Here is a 21,107-nt window from a genome sequence, read left to right as displayed (position 1 = left end):
TGTGATAAAAGAACTAAAAGCTGAAATAAATGATTCTCTCCACTATTATTCTGACATTTCACATTCTTAAAACCTCTTGATGCAACCATCCCGTTAGCGGGATCATTTTCGTCAACATCCGCTGAATTGCAGAGCGCCAAATTCAAATTAAATTACTACAAATATTAAGTGCAATATAGCAAAACACAGCTTAGCTTGTTGTTAATCCACCTAGCGTGTCAGATGTCAATAAAGCTTTTTGGCGAAAGCATACCAAGCGTTTATGTAAGGACAACTCTCTCTCAGTGGACAAAATATTACAAACAGCTAGCAGCCAAGTAGATTGGTCACGAAAGTCAGAAAAGCAATAAAATGAATCGCTTACCTTTGATGATCTTCAGATGTTTGCACTCACGAGCCTCCCAGTTACACAATAAATGTTCCTTTTGTTCAGTAAAGATTATTTTATATCCAAAATACCTCCATTTGGTTGGCGCGTTATGTTCAGAAATCCACAGGCTTGAGCGGTTACGACATCGCAGACGAAAATTCCAAATAGTATCCGTAATGTTCGTAGAAACATGTCAAACGTTTTTTATAATCAATACTCAGGTTGTTTTTACAATATATAATCGATAATATTTAAACCGGGACTGTAGCTTCTTCAATAGGAGAGAGAGAGAAATGTCTGCTCCACTCTGTTGGCGCATGCAAAACGCTGCTGGCACCCAGCCATACAATGATGCGATGTGATCTTTCTCGCTCATTTTTCAAAATAAAAGTCTGAAACTATGTCTAAAGACTCTTCACACCATGGGGAAGCCATAGGAAATGGAATCTGGTTGATATCCCTTTAAATGGAGTGAAGGCAGGCTATGGAACAGAGAGCTTTCAAGAAAAACAACACCCCCGGGTTGGATTTTCCTCAGGTTTTCACCTGCAATATCACTTCTGTTATACTCACAGAGAATATTTTGACAGTTTTGTAAACTTTAGAGTGTTCTCTATCCTAATCTGACAATTACATGCATATTCTAGATTCTGGGCTGTCACATCCTGACCTTAGTTCCTTTGTTTTGTCTTTGTTTTCGTATGGTCAGGGCGTGAGTTGGGGTGGGCAGTCTATGTACTTTTTTCTATGATTTGTGATTTCTGTGTTTGGCCTGGTATGGTTCTCAATCAGAGGCAGCTGTCAATCATTGTCCCTGATTGAGAACCATTTTTAGGTAGCCTGTTTTCACCCTTGAGTTGTGGGTGATTATTTTCTGTTCTGTGTTTTGCTTCACCGTTCAGGACTGTTCGTTTTTTCCGTTTTATTGTTTTTGTTCAAGTGTTAGGTATTCATATTAAATACAATATGGACACTTACCATGCAGCGCATTGTTCTGACATTTCTTACTCCTCGTCAGAGGAGGACGAAGACAAGTGTTACATGGGCCTGAGAAATAGGCAGTTTATTTTGGGTAAGTTTTTCATCCAAACAGCAAAACAATGCCCCCTACCCTCAAGAGGTTAATTAAATGAAGTGGTGATCCTAACTGACCTAGCACAGGGAATTTTTACTGGGATTAAATGTTAGGAATTGTGAAAAACTGAGTTTAAATGTATTTGGTTAAGGTGTATGTAAACTTCCGACTTCAACTGTAAACGTTGAGTTGTTATTTTACCTGAAATGCACAAGGTCCTATACTCCGACAATTAATCCACACATCAAATGGTAAACCAAGTCTTTTCTAGTCATATCTCCTCCTTCCAGGCTTTTTTTTCTTTGGACTTTATATGGCGATTGGGATCTAACTTTCATAGTTACCACGACGACCAACCAAACTCAGTTCATCTTTCAATCACCCACGTGATTGAGATGGCACGTCAGTATCTGCTTCTATAAACTAATGAAAAGAAGGGAGAAGCAGGACTTGCACCGCTATCGGTGTCACAAATAGAACTGACTTCTATTTTAGCACTTGGCAGCGCAGACACTCGTTGGCGTGCACAAGCAGTGTGGGTGCAATGATTGAATAACATGTATGTATTTATTTGGCGACGCAAGCGGTGTGGTCAGCATGTAAGGTGCATTACCACAACCGACTTCAGCTCATCTTTCAATCACCCATGTGGGTATAACCAATGAGGAGATGGCACGTGCATATATGCTTCTAAAAGCCATTGAGGAGATGGGAGAGGCAGGACTTGCATCGCATTCTGCTTCACAAATAGAAGCAACTTCTATTTTAGCGCCTGGCAACGCAGACGCTCATTAGCGCTCTCGAGTAGTGCGGGTGCAATGATTGAATAACATGTATATGTACATTTATTTTGCAACACTCGCGCACTGCGTTTCTACAGATGCTGGTTCGAGACCCATGCCGGCCGCGACCGGGAGACCCATGAGGCCCAGCATCGTCCGAGTTAGGGGAGAGTTTGGCCGGCCGGGATGTCCTTGACCCATCGCGCTGTAGCGACTCCTCTTGTATGTATAAAATGTATACTAATAATATTTAAAATTACTAAATCGGACAATTTTGTATACATTTATTTAAATTTGCATCGAGCCGTTTCTGGGAGGATTCTGGTAAGATGCTGGGAAAGTCAGCTGAATTCCGATAGACGGAAATGGTCTGATCTACTTGGGCCAATTCTGGGCAGTCATTCATTTTGATTCCGGGCTGAGTCCGACACCTGATTCCGGGCCGATTCAATCAGTTCCGACCCCCAGGAAGAGGCTGCTTCTAGGCCGATTCCTCATTGTTAGCTGGGGTGAGAGCAGCGGTACAACATTATACTTCATACGGGACACAATTCTGACTGCTTGAACGCCAATAACTCAGATACACATTATGAAAGGAAATGACCCCGGGAACCGAAAAAAAAACACGCACAAACATAATATAACCTTCAAAAGGCCCTGGTTCTCATTAGCCTGACAACTCTTCCTCTGTTCTGTTGCTGGATACATTTACTGTATATATAATATTCTTCCTGTGGTCCATTGACTCCTGGGCACTGTAAACTAACTCCATACCCTGGCTTTTTCTCTTTCTTTCTTTCTTTCTTTCTTTCTTTCTTTCTTTCTTTCTTTCTTTCTTTCTTTCTTTCTTTCTTTCTTTCTTTCTTTCTTTCTCCTTCTTTCTTTCCTTCTTCCTCCCTCTCTCTCTCTTATACATGCCTTCCCATGGCACACATCCATTTACAGCCCTTCGTGCATGTTATCCCTCTTGCAGCCCAAATACTCTACTCCATTCCCACAAACACAGCATTACACCCTTGAACACACAGACACATACTGTACACAGACGAGCTAAATCGCTAAATACGTGTGTATGTGTGTGTTACAGATTGAATGAATTGTTATGTGTTTGTTACTATGGTTATATGTATATAGTATACTAACAGAGAGGGAATTCCCACCTTGTATAATTTCTGCTGAATGTCATCCTATGGATTCCATGTTGTCTTCATATAGCCTTATTATACAGTATGTAAGCCAAATGTACTGACATATTCTGAATACCTTTTCCAAGTACAGTGAAATGCCTTTCTTGCAAGCGCTAACCCCAATAATGCAGTAATCAATAACAATGTAGAATGGTATTGAACACATCAAACACGTTTTTTTATGTGTTAGATACCATTCCATTCACTCCATTGCAGACATTATTATAAGCAGACCTCCCCTCTGCAGCCTCCGGTGTTGTAGGAGACTGGATGTGCATGTGTTTAGTCAGTATAAATGTATCTGCAGATTATGTGTGTGTGAGCAAATGATGGAGTGAGTGTTTGTATGTGTGTTGTAGTATCAGTGTGTGTAGAGTGTTGGGCCCTGTGAGTGCATAAAGACAGCGCAAAAATACAAATAAAATACAAAGATCAACTCAGTCTGTGTAGCCATTTAGTTATCTATTTAGTTAGCTATTTAGTTATCTATTTAGCAGTCTTATGACATGGGGGTAGAAGCTGTTCAGGAGCCTGTTCGTGTCAGACTTGGCACCTTTAAGGACTTTCCAGGCCATCCTTTCACACCGCCTGATATAGAGGTCGTGATATATGGCAGGGAGCTCGGCCCCAGTGATGTATTGGGCTATCCACACCACCCTCTGTAGCGCCATGCGATCGAGTGCGGTGCTATTGCCATACCAAGCTGTGATGCAGCCAGTCAAGATGCTCTCAATAGTACAGCTGTATAACTTTTTGAGGATTAGAGGGTCTATGCCAAACCTTTTCAACCTCCTGAGGGGACAATTTTAAGTTCTTAGTGATTTGGACACTGAGGAACTTGAAGCTCTTGACCCGCTCCACTGCAGCCCAGTTGATGTGGATGGGGGCGTGCTAGCCCCCTGTTTCCTGTAGTCCACTATCAGCTCTTTGGTCTTACTGATGTTGAGGGAGAGGTTGTTGTTCCGGCCCCACACTGCCAAGTGACTGACCTCCTCCCTATATGCTGTGTCATCGTCGCCGGTGATCAGGCCTACTACCATTGTGTTGTCAGCAAACTTGATGATGGTGTTGCAGTCGTGCGTGTACAGTGAGTACAGGAGGGGACTAAGCACACATTCCTGAGGGGCACCCTTGTTGGGGATCAGCGTGGATATGTTGTTGCCTACCCTCACCACCTGGGGTCGGCCCATCAGGAAGTCCAGGATCCAGTTGCAGAGGGAGGTGTTCAGACCCAGAGTCCTAAGCTTACTGATGAGCTTTGAGGGGACAATGGTGTTGAACGCTGAGCTGTAGTCAATGAACAACATTCTCACACAGATATTCCTCTTATCTAGGTGGGTGAGGGCAGTGTGGAGCACAATTTAAATGAGGTTGTCTGTGGATCTGTTGGGGCGGTATGCAAATTGGATCTGGGTCTAGGGTGTCTGGGATGATGAAGTTGATGTGTGTCATAACCAGCCTCTCAAATCACTTGATGATACATAAATCATATTAAAGACAACTTATTAACTTGAATCAGCCTCATCATTGGGGGTGTGTGTGGGAGGGGGTGTGCGGTAAGATACTGAGTGTCACTTCCTCATCATCTGTATCATCGCTCATCGGATGTCCTAATATAATAATAGATGCCAGCAGACTCTAATAGCAGACTCCTTTATCTAAAGGCACACAGTCCTTCTGCAAATGGGTGGTCCTGGTAATAAAACCCATTACCCTGGTGTTACAAGCACCATGCTACCTATTGGCCCCCTATATGCTCTGTAGAAAGGGTTGAATAAGTATCAGCAACAAGGTGAAATAACACTTCAACACAGCAGCTATACAGCAATACAGATAGTACAAATGGCACCCTATTCCCTACACAGTGCACTATGAGCCCTGGTGCAAAGTACTGTAGTACTCTATATAGGCAATAGGGTGCAATTTGGAACAAAGACCAAGTATCCGTAGAGCCAGTTATGATGTTCCTCTTTCCTGCCACTAGAGGTCACAGGTCTCCTCTGATATTGGGCTCTTGTCAAAGATAGTGTACTTCTGTACATAGGGAATAGGGTGACATTTGAGACGATCAGAGCATGGACTCCTCATGAGGTCACTGACACAGAGGCCAGTCTGGAAAGACTGGATGTGTTTCATCCATGCTTCATTACTTGGTATTTATAACCCACATCACCTGTGTGCTGTGTGTGTGTTTATGTGTTTATGCATGTCTCTGTGTGTGTGTGAGAGTGTGAGTGTGTGCGAGTGTGCATATGTGTGTGTCTGCTAGTGTGTGCTTGAGCAAGAGGGCGTGCGTGGATGTGCATGTGTCACCAGGCCATGTCCCGAGGTCCAATTCAAACCTCTGTCTCCTCAGTCTCATTGTCCTGCGGCCCAATTCTATCCTCAGTCTCCTCAGTCTCATTGTCCTGCGGCCCAATTCTATCCTCAGTCTCCTCAGTCTCATTGTCCTGCGGCCCAATTCTATCCTCAGTCTCCTCAGTCTCATTGTCCTGCCCCAATTCTAGTCTCATTGTCCTGCGGCCCTATTCTATCCTCAGTCTCATTGTCCTGCAGTCTCCTCATTGTCTCATTGTCCTGTGGCCTATTCTATCCTCAGTCTCCTCAGTCTCATTGTCCTGCGGCCCTATTCTATCCTCAGTCTCCTCAGTCTCATTGTCCTGCGGCCCAATTCTAACCTCAGTCTCCTCAGTCTCATTGTCCTGCGGCCCAATTCTAACCTCAGTCTCCTCAGTCTCATTGTCCTGCGGCCCTATTCTATCCTCAGTCTCCTCAGTCTCATTGTCCTGCGGCCCAAGTCTCATTGTCTTGCGGCCCTATTCTATCCTCAGTCTCCTCAGTCTCATTGTCCTCATTGTCTCTCAGTCTCATTGTCCTGCCCAATTCTATCCTCAGTCTCCTCAGTCTCATTGTCCTGCGGCCCTATTCTATCCTCAGTCTCCTCAGTCTCATTGTCCTGCGGCCCAATTCTATCCTCAGTCTCCTCAGTCTCATTGTCCTGCGGCCCAATTCTATCCTCAGTCTCCTCAGTCTCATTGTCCTGCGGCCCAATTCTATCCTCAGTCTCCTCAGTCTCATTGTCCTGCCGTCCCAATTCTATCCTCAGTCTCCTCAGTCTCATTGTCCTGCGGCCCAATTCTATCCTCAGTCTCCTCAGTCTCATTGTCCTGCGGCCCAATTCTATCCTCAGTCTCCTCAGTCTCATTGTCCTGCGGCCCAATTCTATCCTCAGTCTCCTCAGTCTCATTGTCCTGCGGCCCAATTCTATCCTCAGTCTCCTCAGTCTCATTGTCCTGCGGCCCAATTCTATCCTCAGTCTCCTCAGTCTCATTGTCCTGCGGCCCTATTCTATCCTCAGTCTCCTCAGTCTCATTGTCCTGCGGCCCAATTCTATCCTCAGTCTCCTCAGTCTCGTCGTCCTGCGGCCCTATTCTAACCTCAGTCTCCTCAGTCTCATTGTCCTGCGGCCCTATTCTAACCTCTGTCCCCTCAGCCTCATTGTCCTGCGGCCCTATTGTCCTGCGGCCCTACCTCAGTCTCCTCAGTCTAATAGTCCTGAAGTCCTATTCTAAGCTCAGTCTCCTCAGTTTAATAGTCCTGAAGTCATATTCTAACCTCAGTCTCCTCAGTCTAATAGTCCTGAGGCCCTATTCTAACCTCAGTCTCCTCAGTCAAATAGTCCTGAAGTCCTATTCTAAGCTCAGTCTCCTCAGTCTAATAGTCCTGAAGTCCTATTCTAACCTCAGTCTCCTCAGTCTAATAGTCCTGAAGTCCTATTCTAACCTCAGTCTCCTCAGTCTAATAGTCCTGAAGTCCTATTCTAACCTCAGTCTCCTCAGTCTAAAAGTCCTGAAGTCCTATTCTAACCTCAGTCTCATTGTCTCACAGTTCAAGCCTCCCAATCATTCATGTAATGTAGGATGCCTGAATCAGCTGGAGACTTTGAGGAGGAGAGGAGGAGGTGAGGGGAGGGGAGGGAAGGAGAGATAGGAGGGGAAAAGAGGATTGAAGAGAGGAGAGGAGGAGGTGAGGGGAGTGAAGGGGAGGGGGAGGGGAGGGAGGGGAAAAGAGGGAGAGAGGGAGGGGAAAGGAGGGAGGGGAGGGTAGGGAAGGAGAGATAGGAGGGGAAAAGAGGAGGGAGTGGAGGAGGTGAGGGAGGGAGGGAGGGTAGGGAAGGAGAGATAGGAGGGGAAAAGAGGAGAGGAGAGGAGGAGGTGAGGGGAGTGGAGGGGAGGGTAGGGAAGGAGAGATAGGAGGGGAAAAGAGGAGAGGAGAGGAGGAGGTGAGGGGAGTGGAGGGGAGGGGAGGGGAGGGAAGGAGAGATAGGAGGGGAAAAGAGGAGAGGAGAGGAGGAGGTGAGGGGAGGGGAGGGGAGGGGAGGAGAGATAGGAGGGGAAAAGAGGAGAGGAGAGGAGGAGGTGAGGGGAGGGGAGGGGAGGGAAGGAGAGATAGGAGGGGAAAAGGGGAGTGAAGAGAGGAGGAGGAGGCGGGGAGGGGAGAAGGGGGATAAAAGGATGGGAGAAGATGGGAAAGGAGAGGATGGGTGGAGGGGAGCAGGATGAGAGGTCATAAAATGTAACTGAACAAAGAATCAAACTTCAAGCACTGATTTATAAGGACTCTTTATTAAAAGATGAACTTGTTACACCCTGGCAGAGAGGATACAGACACAGACACATGATGCGCACCCGAGCACACACACTCACACACACATACTATACGTCTTACTATACTTGTGAGGACTTTTTGGGGACCAACAATTGATTCATAATCGCATTTTCCTTAACGCTAAACCTAATCCTTACCTTAACCCTAACCTTAACCCCTAACCCTAACTTCTAACCCTAACCGTAACCCTAAACCTAACCTCTAACCTCTAACCCTAACCCTAATTCTAACCTAATCCCTAGCCTTAAAAGCATTTTTGCAAATGAGGACCGGCAAAATTTCCTAACTTCCCTGAATTTGAGTTGGTTTACTATTTTTGTATTCTCAAGTATAGTAAAATGTGTACATACACACAGACACACATACACACACACAAAACACTGCTCTATAGGGAAAATGCAGAGAACACCATAGGGACAGAGTTATCATCAAGGCCTTAACAATCAGAGCGGCAAGATGAATTTAGGCCTGGCCTCAATCCGTGGCGTGCTACAACCAACAATGCAGCTTTTAAAGGCATTTGCCCCGACATTCCCGGAGATTGTATTCATGGTAAACATCTTGTGGGCCTCCTTCTTTGAAAGATTGTTATAGTGCGTGGAAGATTGAATCCCAGCCTTAGTATTTGGCAGGAAATGGTAACGGTTGGCTGTGATTGGTTAACGATGTATACAGTATACAGTACTATATGGTCAGAAGTTTTTCCTGGTAATGAAGGTCACGTGGTCAGGAAAAACTCCAGGTCCTGATATAAGACATCATGACGCCCACACACAGTAATGATGACAAAAGGAGAGAGAACAAACAGTGTATTTACAAAACATCATCATTCTTTTTGGCCTTGATTCAGAGCAGTAAAGCTATAAGTACGAACACTACAGAATACAGTATGTATAATGTTGCCATCACGTAATCAACACAGATTCTGGATTTCTTGAATGCCAAAGAGGGAAACAAGTCTTCTGATTCACAGGTCTCTCGTGGGTCTTGTTGTTTTATGTGGGCTACCTTGCTATGTGAACGGTCGCAGTCATAGCCTATCAGACGCTAAGCTGGTGATCCACCCCCCATTTCACACTCTCCTGATGTGACTTCCTAGACGCTATTAGGATATAATATCTGTCACTTAGCAGATGCTTTTATGCAAAGCCACTAACCGAACAATGTCCGTGAGTGAATATGTCTTTAATATGTGTGTATGATCCTTGTGGGAAGTGAACCAATTACCTTGGATTTGCTAGCGCCACACTCTTACCAACTTTGGGGATGGTGAGGGAGAGGGAGAGGGAGAGGGAGAGGGATGTAGAGAAAACACCTCACAGAACAGAGTTGTGACACCAGTTAAATATCTTAGAATTATACATACAGTTCATCAACGTCATGGAAACTCCATAGAAATAAGGAATGAAACAAGGAGAGGAAAGAAGAGGAGCAGGAGAATAAGGAGAGAAACAAGGAGAGGAAAGAAGAGGAGCAGGAGAATAAGGAGAGAAACAAGGAGAGGAAAGAAGAGGAGCAGGAGAATAAGGAGAGAAACAAGGAGAGGAAAGAAGAGGAGCAGGAGAATAAGGAGAGAAACAAGGAGAGGAAAGAAGAGGAGCAGGAGAATAAGGAGAGAAACAAGGAGAGGAAAGAAGAGGAGCAGGAGAATAAGGAGAGAAATATGGGGAGAAACAAGGAGAGGAAAGAAACAAGGACAGGAAAGAAGAGAAGGGGAAGGAGAGGAAAGAAGAGGAGCAGGAGAATAAGGAGAGAAACAGGAGAATAGCAGGAGAGGAGAGAAACAGAAACAAGGAGAGGAAAGTAGAGGAGCAGACAGAATAAGGAGAGAAACAGGAGAATAAGGAGAGAAACAAGGAGAGAATAAGAAAGTAGAGGGAGCAGGAGAATAAGGAGGAAAGAAACAAGGAGAGGAAACAAGAAGAAAGGGAGCAGGAGAATAAGGAGAGAAACAAGAGGAGGAGAATAAGAAGAAACAAGAAGAAGGAGGAGCAGGAGAATAAGGAGAGAAACAAGGAGAGGAAAGAAGAGGAGCAGGAGAATAAGAAACAAGAGGAAAGAAACAAGAATGAGAGGAAAGTAGAGGAAAGCAGGAGAATAAGGAGAGAAACAAGGAGAGGAAAGAAGAGGAGCAGGAGAATAAGAGAGAAACAAGGAGAGGAAAGAAGAGGATCAGGAGAATAAGGAGGGAGAGAAAGAAACAAGAATAAGAGAAACAAGAAAAAGAAGGAGGAGAATAAGGAGAGAAACAGGAGAATAAGGAGAGAAACAAGGAGAGGAAAGAAGAGGATCAGGAGAATAAGGAGAGAAACAAGGAGAGGAAAGTAGAGGAGCAGGAGAATAAGGAGAGAAACAAGGAAAGGAAAGTAGAGGAGCAGGAGAATAAGGAGAGAAACAAGGAGAGGAAAGAAGAGGAGCAGGAGAATAAGGGGAGAAACAAGGAGAGGAAGATTAAAGCACATCCCTGTCCAGGAAGCTCAGTAGAATAAAAGAGAGATCCGGGCAGGAGAGAAAAGAGAGGAGGATGTGGGAGAGGAGGAGAGAAAAGAGAGGAGGAAGTGGGAGAGGAGGAGAGAAAAGAGAGGGGGAAGTTGGAGAGGAGGAGAGAAAAGAGAGGAGGAAGTGGGAGAGGAGGGGAGAAAAGAGAGGAGGAAGTGGGAGAGGAGAGAAAAGAGAGGAGGAAGTGGGAGAGGAGGAGAGAAAAGAGAGGGAAGTGGGAGAGGAGGAGAGAAAAGAGAGGAGGAAGTGGGAGAGGAGGAGAGAAAAGAGAGGAGGAAGTGGGAGAGGAGGAGAGGAGGAAGTAGGAGAGGAGGAGAGAAAAGAGAGGAGGAAGTGGGAGAGGAGGAGAGAAAAGAGAGGAGGAAGTAGGAGGAGGAGAGAAAAGAGAGGAGGAAGTGGGAGAGGAGGAGAGAAAAGAGAGGAGGAAGTGGGAGAGGAGGAGGAGAGAAAGTGGGAGAGAGGAGGAAGTTGGAGAGAAAAGAGGAGGAAGTGGGAGAGGAGGAGAGGAGGGAGGAAGTGGGAGAGGAGGAGAGAAAAGAGAGGAGGAAGTGGGAGAGGAGGAGAGAAAAGAGAGGAGGAAGTGGGAGAGGAGGAGAGAAAAGAGAGGAGGAAGTGGGAGGAAGAGAAAGAGAGGAGGAAGTGGGAGAGGAGGAGAGAAAAGAGAGGAGGAAGTGGGAGAGGAGGGGAGAAAAGAGAGGAGGAAGTGGGAGAGGAGGAGAGAAAAGAGAGGAGGAAGTGGGAGAGGAGGAGAGAAAAGAGAGGAGGAAGTGGGAGAGGAGGAGAGAAAAGAGAGGAGGAAGTGGGAGAACAGGAGGAAAAAGAAGGTAGAACAGAACAGATCAGGGTTTTTAAAAAGAGAAGGAATGTGAGGAGGGAAAGCAGATCCGTGGAGAGACCGGAGGAAGAGGAGGAGTGTGTCCCAATAATCTCTCCTTCTTCCTGAAGTGTGCACTCATCTGCTACTCCCCACAAATGTAAAAATATTGGTGTAGGCATGGGCTACAAGGAAGTTCCATATACCAATAATTTCCTTTCAAATCCATGAAGGGAAGTGAACAAGTGCACACTTCAGGAGAAAGGGGGGATTATTGAGCCACAACCATGGAGAAGGGAGGAGCAGGGTCAAATGTCAGGTGAGAGGTGAGAGATCAGGGGTCAGAGGTTAAAGCGTTCCCTCGTCCAGCAGTTTGTTGATCCCGTTGCAGATCTTCCTCAGGTACAGTCTGTAATCCTCTCCGTCTCCGTACAGTTCGGCCAGGAACTCCCCGTGGGCAAAGTGGTTGAACACGTGGTCGATGCGAGTGTGCGACCGCAGGGTCAGGTGCTGCTCCACCAGCGCATGCAGAAGATCCCGGCATTCCAGCAGCAACTCTGACAGAATGCGGTGGTCGAACGTGTAGTCCACCTCGTAGAAGCTGACCGCCGTCATGGCTGCCTGGTTCATCTTCTTCTTGAAGCGTTCGACCGTGTCCAGTTCGTCTGGGCTGAACTGGTGGTTGCGGTACAGGATACCGATCTTCAGGGCGATCTTGATGACGTCTTTGACGATCTTGTGGGCCTCCTTCTTACTCTTGGTGAACTCCCGGCTGACCTTGTACAGCTCGTCCAGGATCTCACTGCTGACGTCGTCCGTCAGGAGGTTGGCCACTGCCACGGTCGCCATCTTGGATAGGATCTTCTTCTGTGCCTGGAGGGCCAGGGAGCGAGAGTTGAAACACTCCTGGCCTGGAGGGGGGAGATAGGGTGGAGAAGGAGGGGAGAGAGAGAGATGGGGAGAAGAGGATGGTGGGGGAGAGAGGGGAGAGGTTAGGGGGGTGGAGGAAGGGGAGGAAGGGGAGGTAGGAGGACGGATAAGGAGAGAGGGGGAAGATGGAGATAGGGGGAGTAACGGGAGAGAGATAGAGAGAGGTGTAGATGAAGGAGAGAGGGGAGGAGTTAGGGGGGGAGAGAGTTGGGGAGAGGGGGATGGAGGAAGGGGAGGTAGGAGGACGGATAAGGAGAGAGGGGGAAGATGGAGATAGGGGGAGTAACGGGAGAGAGATAGAGAGAGGTGTAGATGAAGGAGAGAGAGAGTTAATGTTTAGCTCCATAGCCCACCCAGTCAAACACACATTCCTCTCTGTCTCTCTGTTTAAAGCTCTTGTCAAAGAGAAGGACGAATCAGGACCAAACACACAGAGAAGCTATGCTTTATACTAACCCTCCTTTTAAAGTCATACCGTAGTCAGGCACTTCTTACAGTGAACACATACTGTAAACTCAGAGTACAGGAGTCAAACTCATAACACTTTGTCACATAGGTCTACAGTTGTACTGTGCTTGTCAGACCAGCAGCAATTATATCAGTAGCATTAAAGGGGAAGTCTAAAGAGGATCAGTTCCTGGATCAGTTCCTGGATCAGTAAAGGTTAAATGATGTCACGACAGTAAATTATCTGGAAAATCAAACCGTCTGAAACTTGCAGTGAAATGGCCGACACATTCTCACACACATACGCAGTACAATAGTCTGGATAGCTTTGCGTCATTTACCTCTTACATTCTCTAACGTAAAAAAAACAACTTCTCTGGCTACTTTCTCTTTTGTCAAACAACACTTATTTTAGATAATCATTCCACTCCTTCATACTACAGTCGTAGTCAAAAGTTTTGAGAATGACACAAATATTAATTTTCACAAAGTTTGCTGCTTCAGTGTCTTTAGATATTTTTGTTAGATGTTACTATGGAATACTGAAGTATAATTACAAGCATTTCATAAGTGTCAAAGGCTTTTATTGACAATTACATGAAGTTGATACAAAGAGTCAATATTTGCAGTGTTTTTCAAGACCTCTGCAATCCACCCTGGCATGCTGTCAATTAACTTCTGGGCCACATCCTGACTGTTGGCAGCCCATTCTTGCATAATCAATGCTTGGAGTTTGTCAGAATGTGGGTTTTTGTTTGTCCACCCGCCTCTTGAGGATTAACCACAAGTTCTCAATGGGATTAAGGTCTGGGCAGTTTCCTGGCCATGGACCCAAAATATTGATGTTTTGTTCCCCTAGCCATTTAGTTATCACTTTTGCCTTACGGCAGGGTGCTCCATCTTGCTGGAAAAGGCATTGTTCATCACAAAACTGTTTCTGGATGGTTGGGAGAAGTTGCTCTCGGAGGATGTTTTGGTACCATTCTTTATTCATGGCTGTGTTCTTAGGCAAAATTGTGAGTGAGCCCACTCCCTTGGCTGAGAAGCAACCCCACACATGGATGGTCTCAGGATGCTTAACTGTTGGCATGACACAGGACTGATGGTAGCGCTCACCTTGTCTTCTCCGGACAAGCTTTTTTCCAGATGCCCCAAACAATCGGAAAGAGGTTTCATCAGAGAAAATGACTTTACCCCAGTCCTCAGCAGTCCAATCCCTGTACCCTTTGCAGAATATCAGTCTGTCCCTGAGGTTTTTCCTGGAGAGAAGTGGCTTCTTTGCCGCCCTTCTTGACACCAGGCCATCCTCCAAAAGTCTTCACCTCACTGTGCGTGCAGATGCACTCACACTTCCCTGCTGCCATCCCTGCGCAAGCTCTGTACTGGTGGTGCCCCGATCCTGCAGCTGAATCAACTTTAGGAGACAGTCCTGGCGCTTGCTGGACTTTCTTGGGAGCCCTGAAGCCGTCTTCACAACAGTTGAACCATTCTCGTTGAAGTTCTTGATGATCTAATAAATGGTTTATTTAGGTGCAATCTTACTGGCAGCAATATCCTTGCCTGTGAAGCCGTTTATGTGCAAAGCAATGATGACGGCACGTGTTTCCTTGCAAGTAACCATGGTTGACAGAGTAGGAACAATGATTCCAAGCACCACCGTCCTTTTGAAGCTTCTGGTCTGTTATTTGAACTCAATCAGCATGACAGAGTGATCTCCATCCTTTTCCTCGTCAACACACACCTGTGTTAACAAGAGAATCACTGACATGATGTCAGCCGTTCCTGTACAGTAAAACTACAGTGGTCTGACTGACTGGTAGACGGAGGGGGAAAGTGACTGACTGGTAGACTGAGGGGGATAATGACTGACTGGAGAGACTGAGGGGGATAATGACTGACAGGTAGACTGTGGGAGATAATGACTGACTGGTAGACCGAGGAGGATAATGACTGACTGGTAGACTGAGGGGGATAATGACTGACTTGTAGACTGAGGGGGATAATGACTGACTGGTAGATTGAGGGGGATAATGACTGACTGGTAGACTGAGGGGGATAATGACTGACTGGTAGACTGATGGGGATAATGACTGACTGGTAGACTGATGGGGATAATGACTGACTGGTAGACTGAGGGGGATAATGACTGACTCATAGACTGATGGGGATAATGACTGACAGGTAGACTGTGGGAGATAATGACTGACAGGTAGACTGTGGGAGATAATGACTGACTGGTAGACTGAGGGGGATAATGACTGACTCATAGACTGATGGGGATAATGGCTGACATGTAGACTGTGGGAGATAATGACTGACTGGTAGACCGATGAGGATAATGACTGACTGGTAGACTGAGGGGGATAATGACTACAGGTAGACTGAGGGGGATAATGACTACAGGTAGACTGAGAAGGATCATGACTGACTGGTAGACTGAGGGGGATGGTGAGGGCCTTAGAGTTGGGTCAGGAGTTTCTCCTGGCCAGTTCACATGGAAAACTCTTTTTACTCCATACATTTTCCCTGACAACCCAAAAGACTCGTTATATTTTGAATGCTTAGCAAGACAGGAAAATTGTGAAATTCACACACTTATCAAGAGAACACGTGGTCATCCCTACTCCCTAAGGTCTGGCAGACTCACTAAAAACAAAGGCATCTTTTGTAAATAATGTCTGAGTGTTGGAGTGTGCCCTGGCTATCCATACATTTTAAAAACAAGAAAATGGTACAGTCTGCTTTGCTTAATATAAGGAATTTGAAATGGTTTGTACTTTTACTTTTGGTACTTAAATATATTTTAGCAATTACATTTACTTTTGAAACCTAAGTACATTTTAAACCAAATACTTTTAGACTTTTACTCAAGAAGTATTTTACTGGATGACTTTCACTTTTACTTGAGTAATTTTCTATTAAGGTATCTTTACTTTAACTCAAGTATGACAATTCGGTACTTTTTCCACCACTGATAAATAGATAGATAGATGAATGAATTAAAGAATAAATAAATGAATACATAAATACATGAATAAATACATACATAAATAAGTATATAAATGACCAAAAGCAAATCACATATGTGTCACATGTATGAAGAACAGAAGCTGATATCAGGCTTGTAATGGAGAGGAAAACTAGAAACAGACTAGAAACAGACTTCTCCTCAGAGAAATGCCAGCAAGCTAACATATAGCATGTGTATAGCAAGCTAACACTCGCACGCACGCACCAATACACACACACACATGCATACAAACACACACAAACACACACACGCGCATATTCACACACAATCACCGATACACCCACACACACGCATACACACAAACACACAAACACACACACGTGAGGCGTGGGCAAAGTACAGCTGTGAATGGGTTTTATTTTCATCCCACCCAGCACCAAATTACACACCACATATCAACCATTATGATTAAAGAGGCTTTTTTTCTTCTTGACTTCTTTCTAGTTTTCCTGAGTAGGAATTCAGCCTGGGGGAGGGGGAGGGGGAGACAGAGAGAGAAAGACAGAGAGACAGAGAGAGACAGAGAGACAGAGAGACAGAGAGACAGAGAGACAGAAAGAGACGTAGAGAGGCAGAGAGAGACAGAGAGAGAAAGACAGAGACAGAGAGACAAAGAGACAGAGAGACAGAGAGAGACAGAGAGAGACAGAGAGAGAAAGACAGAGACAGAGAGACAAAGAGACAGAGAGACAGAGAGAGACAGAGAGACAGAGAGAGACAGAGAGACAGAGAGACAGAGAGACAGAAAGAGACGTAGAGAGGCAGAGAGAGACAGAGAGAGAAAGACAGAGACAGAGAGACAAAGAGACAGAGAGACAGAGAGAGACAGAGAGACAGAGAGAGACAGAGAGAGACAGAGAGAGACAGAAAGAGACAGAGAGAGACAGAGAGAAACAGAGAGAGATAGAGACAGACAGAGTAAGAGAGACAGAGACATGGAGAGAGAGAGGCAGAGAGAGACAGAGAGAGACAGAGAGAGGCGTACAGAGATGTAGAGAGACGTAGAGAGGCAGAGAGAGACAGAGAGAGACAGAGAGAGACGTAGAGAGGCAGAGAGAGACAGAGAGAGACAGAGAGAGGCGTACAGAGATGTAGAGAGACGTAGAGAGGCAGAGAGAGACAGAGAGAGACAGAGAGAGGCGTACAGAGATGTAGAGAGATGTAGAGAGGCAGAGAGAGACAGAGAGAGACAGAGAGAGACGTAGAGAGGCAGAGAGAGACAGAGAGAGACAGAGAGAGGCATACAGAGATGTAGAGAGACGTAGAGAGGCAGAGAGAGACAGAGAGAGACAGAGAGAGACGTAGAGAGACAGAGAGACAGAGAGAGACGTAGAGAGACAGAGAGAGAGAGAGACAGAGAGAGACAGAGAGAGACAGAGAGAGACAGAGAGAGACGTAGAGAGACAGAGAGAGACAGAGAGAGGCGTACAGAGATGTAGAGAGATGTAGAGAGGCAGAGAGAGACAGAGAGAGACGTAGAGAGACAGAGAGACAGAGAGAGACAGAGAGAGGCGTACAGAGATGTAGAGAGACGTAGAGAGGCAGAGAGAGACAGAGAGAGACAGAGAGAGACGTAGAGAGACAGAGAGACAGAGAGAGACAGAGAGAGACGTAGAGAGACAGAGAGACAGAGAGAGACAGAGAGAGACGTAGAGAGACAGAGAGACAGAGAGAGACAGAGAGAGACAGAGAGAGACAGAGAGACAGAGAGACAGAGAGACAGAGAGACAGAGAGAGAGAGGCAGAGAGAGACATAGAGAGACAGAGAGACAGAGAGAGGCCAGAGTCTACGCCTTCACTATGGTGAATCACTAAAACAGAAATACACTACGGAAAAAGAAGGAACAGCACGTCAGAAAAGAAGCATGTCAGAAATCAGCTCAATGTAATTGAAGATCTATAGACTAACCACTTCTGGGAAAATTGGAAAACACTAAACAAACAACAACACGAAGAATTATCTATCCAAAATGGAGATGTATGGGTAAACCACTTTGCCAATCTTTTTGGCTCTATAACAAAGAACAAACAGCAAAAACATATACATAACTATTAAAGACTACCAGAACCCTATGGAATCTCCAATGACCTTGAATGAACTACAGGACAAAATAAAAACCCTCCAATACAAAAAGGCCTGTGGTGTTGATGGTATCCTCAATGAAATGATCAAATATACAGACAACAAATTCCAATTGACAATACTAAAACTCTTTAACATCATCCTTAGCTCTGGCATCTTCCCCAATATTTGGAACCAAGGACTGATCACCACAATCCACAAAAGTGGAGACAAATTTGACCCCAATAACTACAGAGGGATATGCGACAACAGCAACCTTGGGAAAATCCTCTGCATTATATCATGAACAGCAGAGTCATACATTTCCTTAGTGAAAACAATGTACTGAGCAAAGGTCAAATTGTCTTTTTACCAAATTACCGTACGACAGACCACGTATTCACCCTGCACACCATAATTGACAAACAAACAAACCAAAACAAAGGCAAAGTCTTCTCATGCTTTGTTGATTTCAAAAAAGCCTTCGACTCAATTTGGCATGAGGGTCTGCTATACAAATTGATGGAAAGTGGTGTTGGGGGAAAAACATACGACATTATCAAATCCATGTACACAAACCACAAGTGTGCGGTTAAAATAGGCAAAAAACACACACATTTCTTCCCACAGGGACGTGGGGTGAGACAGGGATGCAGCTTAAGCCCCACCCTCTTCAACATATATATCAACGAATTGGCGAGAGCACTAGAATAGTCTGCAGCACCCGGCCTCACCCTACTAGAATCTGAAGTCAAATGTCTGCTGTTTGCTGATGATCTGGTGCTTCTGTCACCAACCAAGGAGGGCCTACAGCAGCACCTAGATATTCTGTACAGATTCTGCCAGACCTGGGCCCTGACAGCAAACCTCAGTAAGACCAAAATAATGGTGTTCCAAAAAAGGTCCAGTCGCCAGGACCACAAATTTAAATTCCATCTAGACACCGTTGCCTAGAGCACACAACAAACTATACATACCTTGGTCTAAACATCAGCACCACAGGTAACATCCACAAAGCTGTGAACAATCTGAGAGACAAGGCAAGAAGGGCTTTCTATGCCATCGAAAGGAACATAAAATTCAACATACCGATTCGGATCTGGCAAAAAATACTCCGTTTTGGAACCCATTGCCATTTATGTTTGTGAGGTCTTGGGTCCGCTCACCAACCAAATGGGACAAACACCAAATGGAGACTCAGGCATGTAGAATTCTGTAAAAATATCCTTTGTGTACAACGTAGAACACCAAATAATGCATGCAGAGCAGAATTAGGCCGATACCCGCTAATGATCAAAATCCAGAAAAGAGCCATTAAGTTCTACAACCACCTGAAAGGAAGCGATTCCCAAACCTTCCATAACAAAGCCATCACCTACAGAGAGATGAACCTGAAGAAGAGTCTCCTAAGCAAGCTGGTCCTGGGGCTCTGTTCACAAACACACACAGACCTCACAGAGCCCCAGGACAGCAACACAATTAGACCAAACCAAATCATGAGAAAACAAAAAGATAATTACTTGACACATTGGAAAGAATTAACAAAAAAATTGAGCAAACAAGAATGCTATTTGGCCCTAAACAAGGAGTACACAGTGGCAGAATACCTGACCACTATGACTAACCCAAACTTAATGATAGCTTTGACTATGTACAGACTCAGTGAGCATAGCCTTGCTATTGACAAAGGCCACTGTAGGCAGACCTGGCTCTCAAGAGAAGACAGGCTATGTGCACACTGCCCACAAAATGAGGTGGAAACTAAGCTGCACTTCCTAACCTCCTGCCCAATGTATGACCATATTAGAGACACATGTTTCCCTCAGATTACACAGATCCACAAATAAATAAAAAATGTAATGTTTTTTTGATAAACTCCCATATCTACTGGGTGAAATACCAGTGTGCCATCACAGCAGCAAGACTTGTGCCCTGTTGCCACAAGAAAAGGTCAACCAGTGAAGGACAAACACAATTGTAAATACAACCCATATTTATGTTTATATATTTTCTCTTTTGTACTTTTTAACCATTTGTACGTCGTTACAACACTGTATATATTCATAATATGACATTTGTAATGTCTTTATTATTTTGGAACTTATGTGAGTGTAATGTTTACTGTTAATTTTTATAGTTCTTTTCACTTTTGTATATTATCTACCTCACTTGCTTTGGCAATGTTAACATGTATCCCATGCCAATAAAGCCCCTTGAATAGAATTTAATTGAGAGACAGAGACGTAGAGAGAGAGAGAGAGAGAGAGAGAGAGAGAGAGAGAGAGAGAGAGAGAGAGAGAGAGAGAGGAGAGAGAGAGAGAGAGAGAGAGACAGACAGACAGACAGACAGACAGGGGTTATGTGTCTGTTATGAGGCTCGTCCCCCAGTCCTCTGGAGGGTTATGTGTCTGTTATGAGGCTCGTCCCCCTGTCCTCTGGAGGGTTATGTGTCTGTTATGAGGCTCGTCCAGACAGAGACAGACAGACAGACAGACAGACAGACAGACAGACAGACAGACAGACAGACAGACAGACAGACAGACAGACAGGCAGACAAAGAGAGAGACAGAGAGAAAGACAGACAGAGAGACAAAGAGACAGACAGAGAAAGACAGAGAGACAGAGACAGACAGAGAAAGACAGAGACAGAGAGACAGAGAGACAGAGAGACAGACAAACAGAGACAGACAGAGACAGAGAGGCAGACAGAGACAGAGAGGCAGACAGAGAAAGACAGAGAAAGACAGAGAGACAGACAGACAGACAGACAGACAGACAGACAGACAGAGAGACAGAGAGACAGAGAGACAGAGACAGAGAGAGAGACAGAGAGACAGACAGAGAAAGACAGAAAGACAGAGAGACAGAAAGACAGAGAGACAGACAGAGAGAGACAGAGAGACAGACAGAGAAAGACAGAGAAAGACAGAAAGACAGAGAGACAGAGAGACAGAAAGACAGAGAGACAGACAGAGCCTGACATATCCCCTCCTTTCTCTTTTGCTGCTCTGTGCAGTAGAATCATATCTGCTCTCTTTCTCTCTCCAACAAGATCACACAGTTTGACCAATTAGACTTCAGATTCCGATTTTTGTCCATGTTTCTCCAAATGTCAAATGTGTTTTGGACACACTGGGTTGCCTTGCTGCTGTCGCCGGCACCTCCCGGCTGGTTAAATTAGACACTAAGTTTATGCATAAATAACAAGTGCCTGTCACTGGGCTTAAACACGTTTCCCTTGG

General features: G+C 45.2%; 1 protein-coding gene across 2 annotated transcripts in view; it reads right to left on the bottom strand.

Annotated features, from left to right (window-relative positions):
- Nucleotides 1–11,096: 11,096 nt before the first annotated feature.
- The window catches only part of tnfaip8l3 (tumor necrosis factor, alpha-induced protein 8-like 3), a 45,214-nt gene continuing 35,203 nt past the window's right edge, over nucleotides 11,097–21,107 (bottom strand). For both annotated transcript variants that reach the window (XM_052515904.1, XM_052515905.1), the window contains exon 2: nucleotides 11,097–12,306. In XM_052515904.1, the coding sequence (XP_052371864.1) occupies nucleotides 11,744–12,306 (563 nt within the window). In that variant the 3' untranslated portion in view covers nucleotides 11,097–11,743. The remainder of the gene's footprint in view (nucleotides 12,307–21,107) is intronic.

This window comes from Oncorhynchus keta, unplaced genomic scaffold (genome assembly GCF_023373465.1).
Source record: "Oncorhynchus keta strain PuntledgeMale-10-30-2019 unplaced genomic scaffold, Oket_V2 Un_scaffold_3531_pilon_pilon, whole genome shotgun sequence".
Lineage (NCBI taxonomy): Eukaryota > Metazoa > Chordata > Actinopteri > Salmoniformes > Salmonidae > Oncorhynchus > Oncorhynchus keta.
The sequence above is the reverse complement of the archived record's forward strand: the minus strand, read 5'-3'. Positions and strand labels throughout refer to the sequence as shown.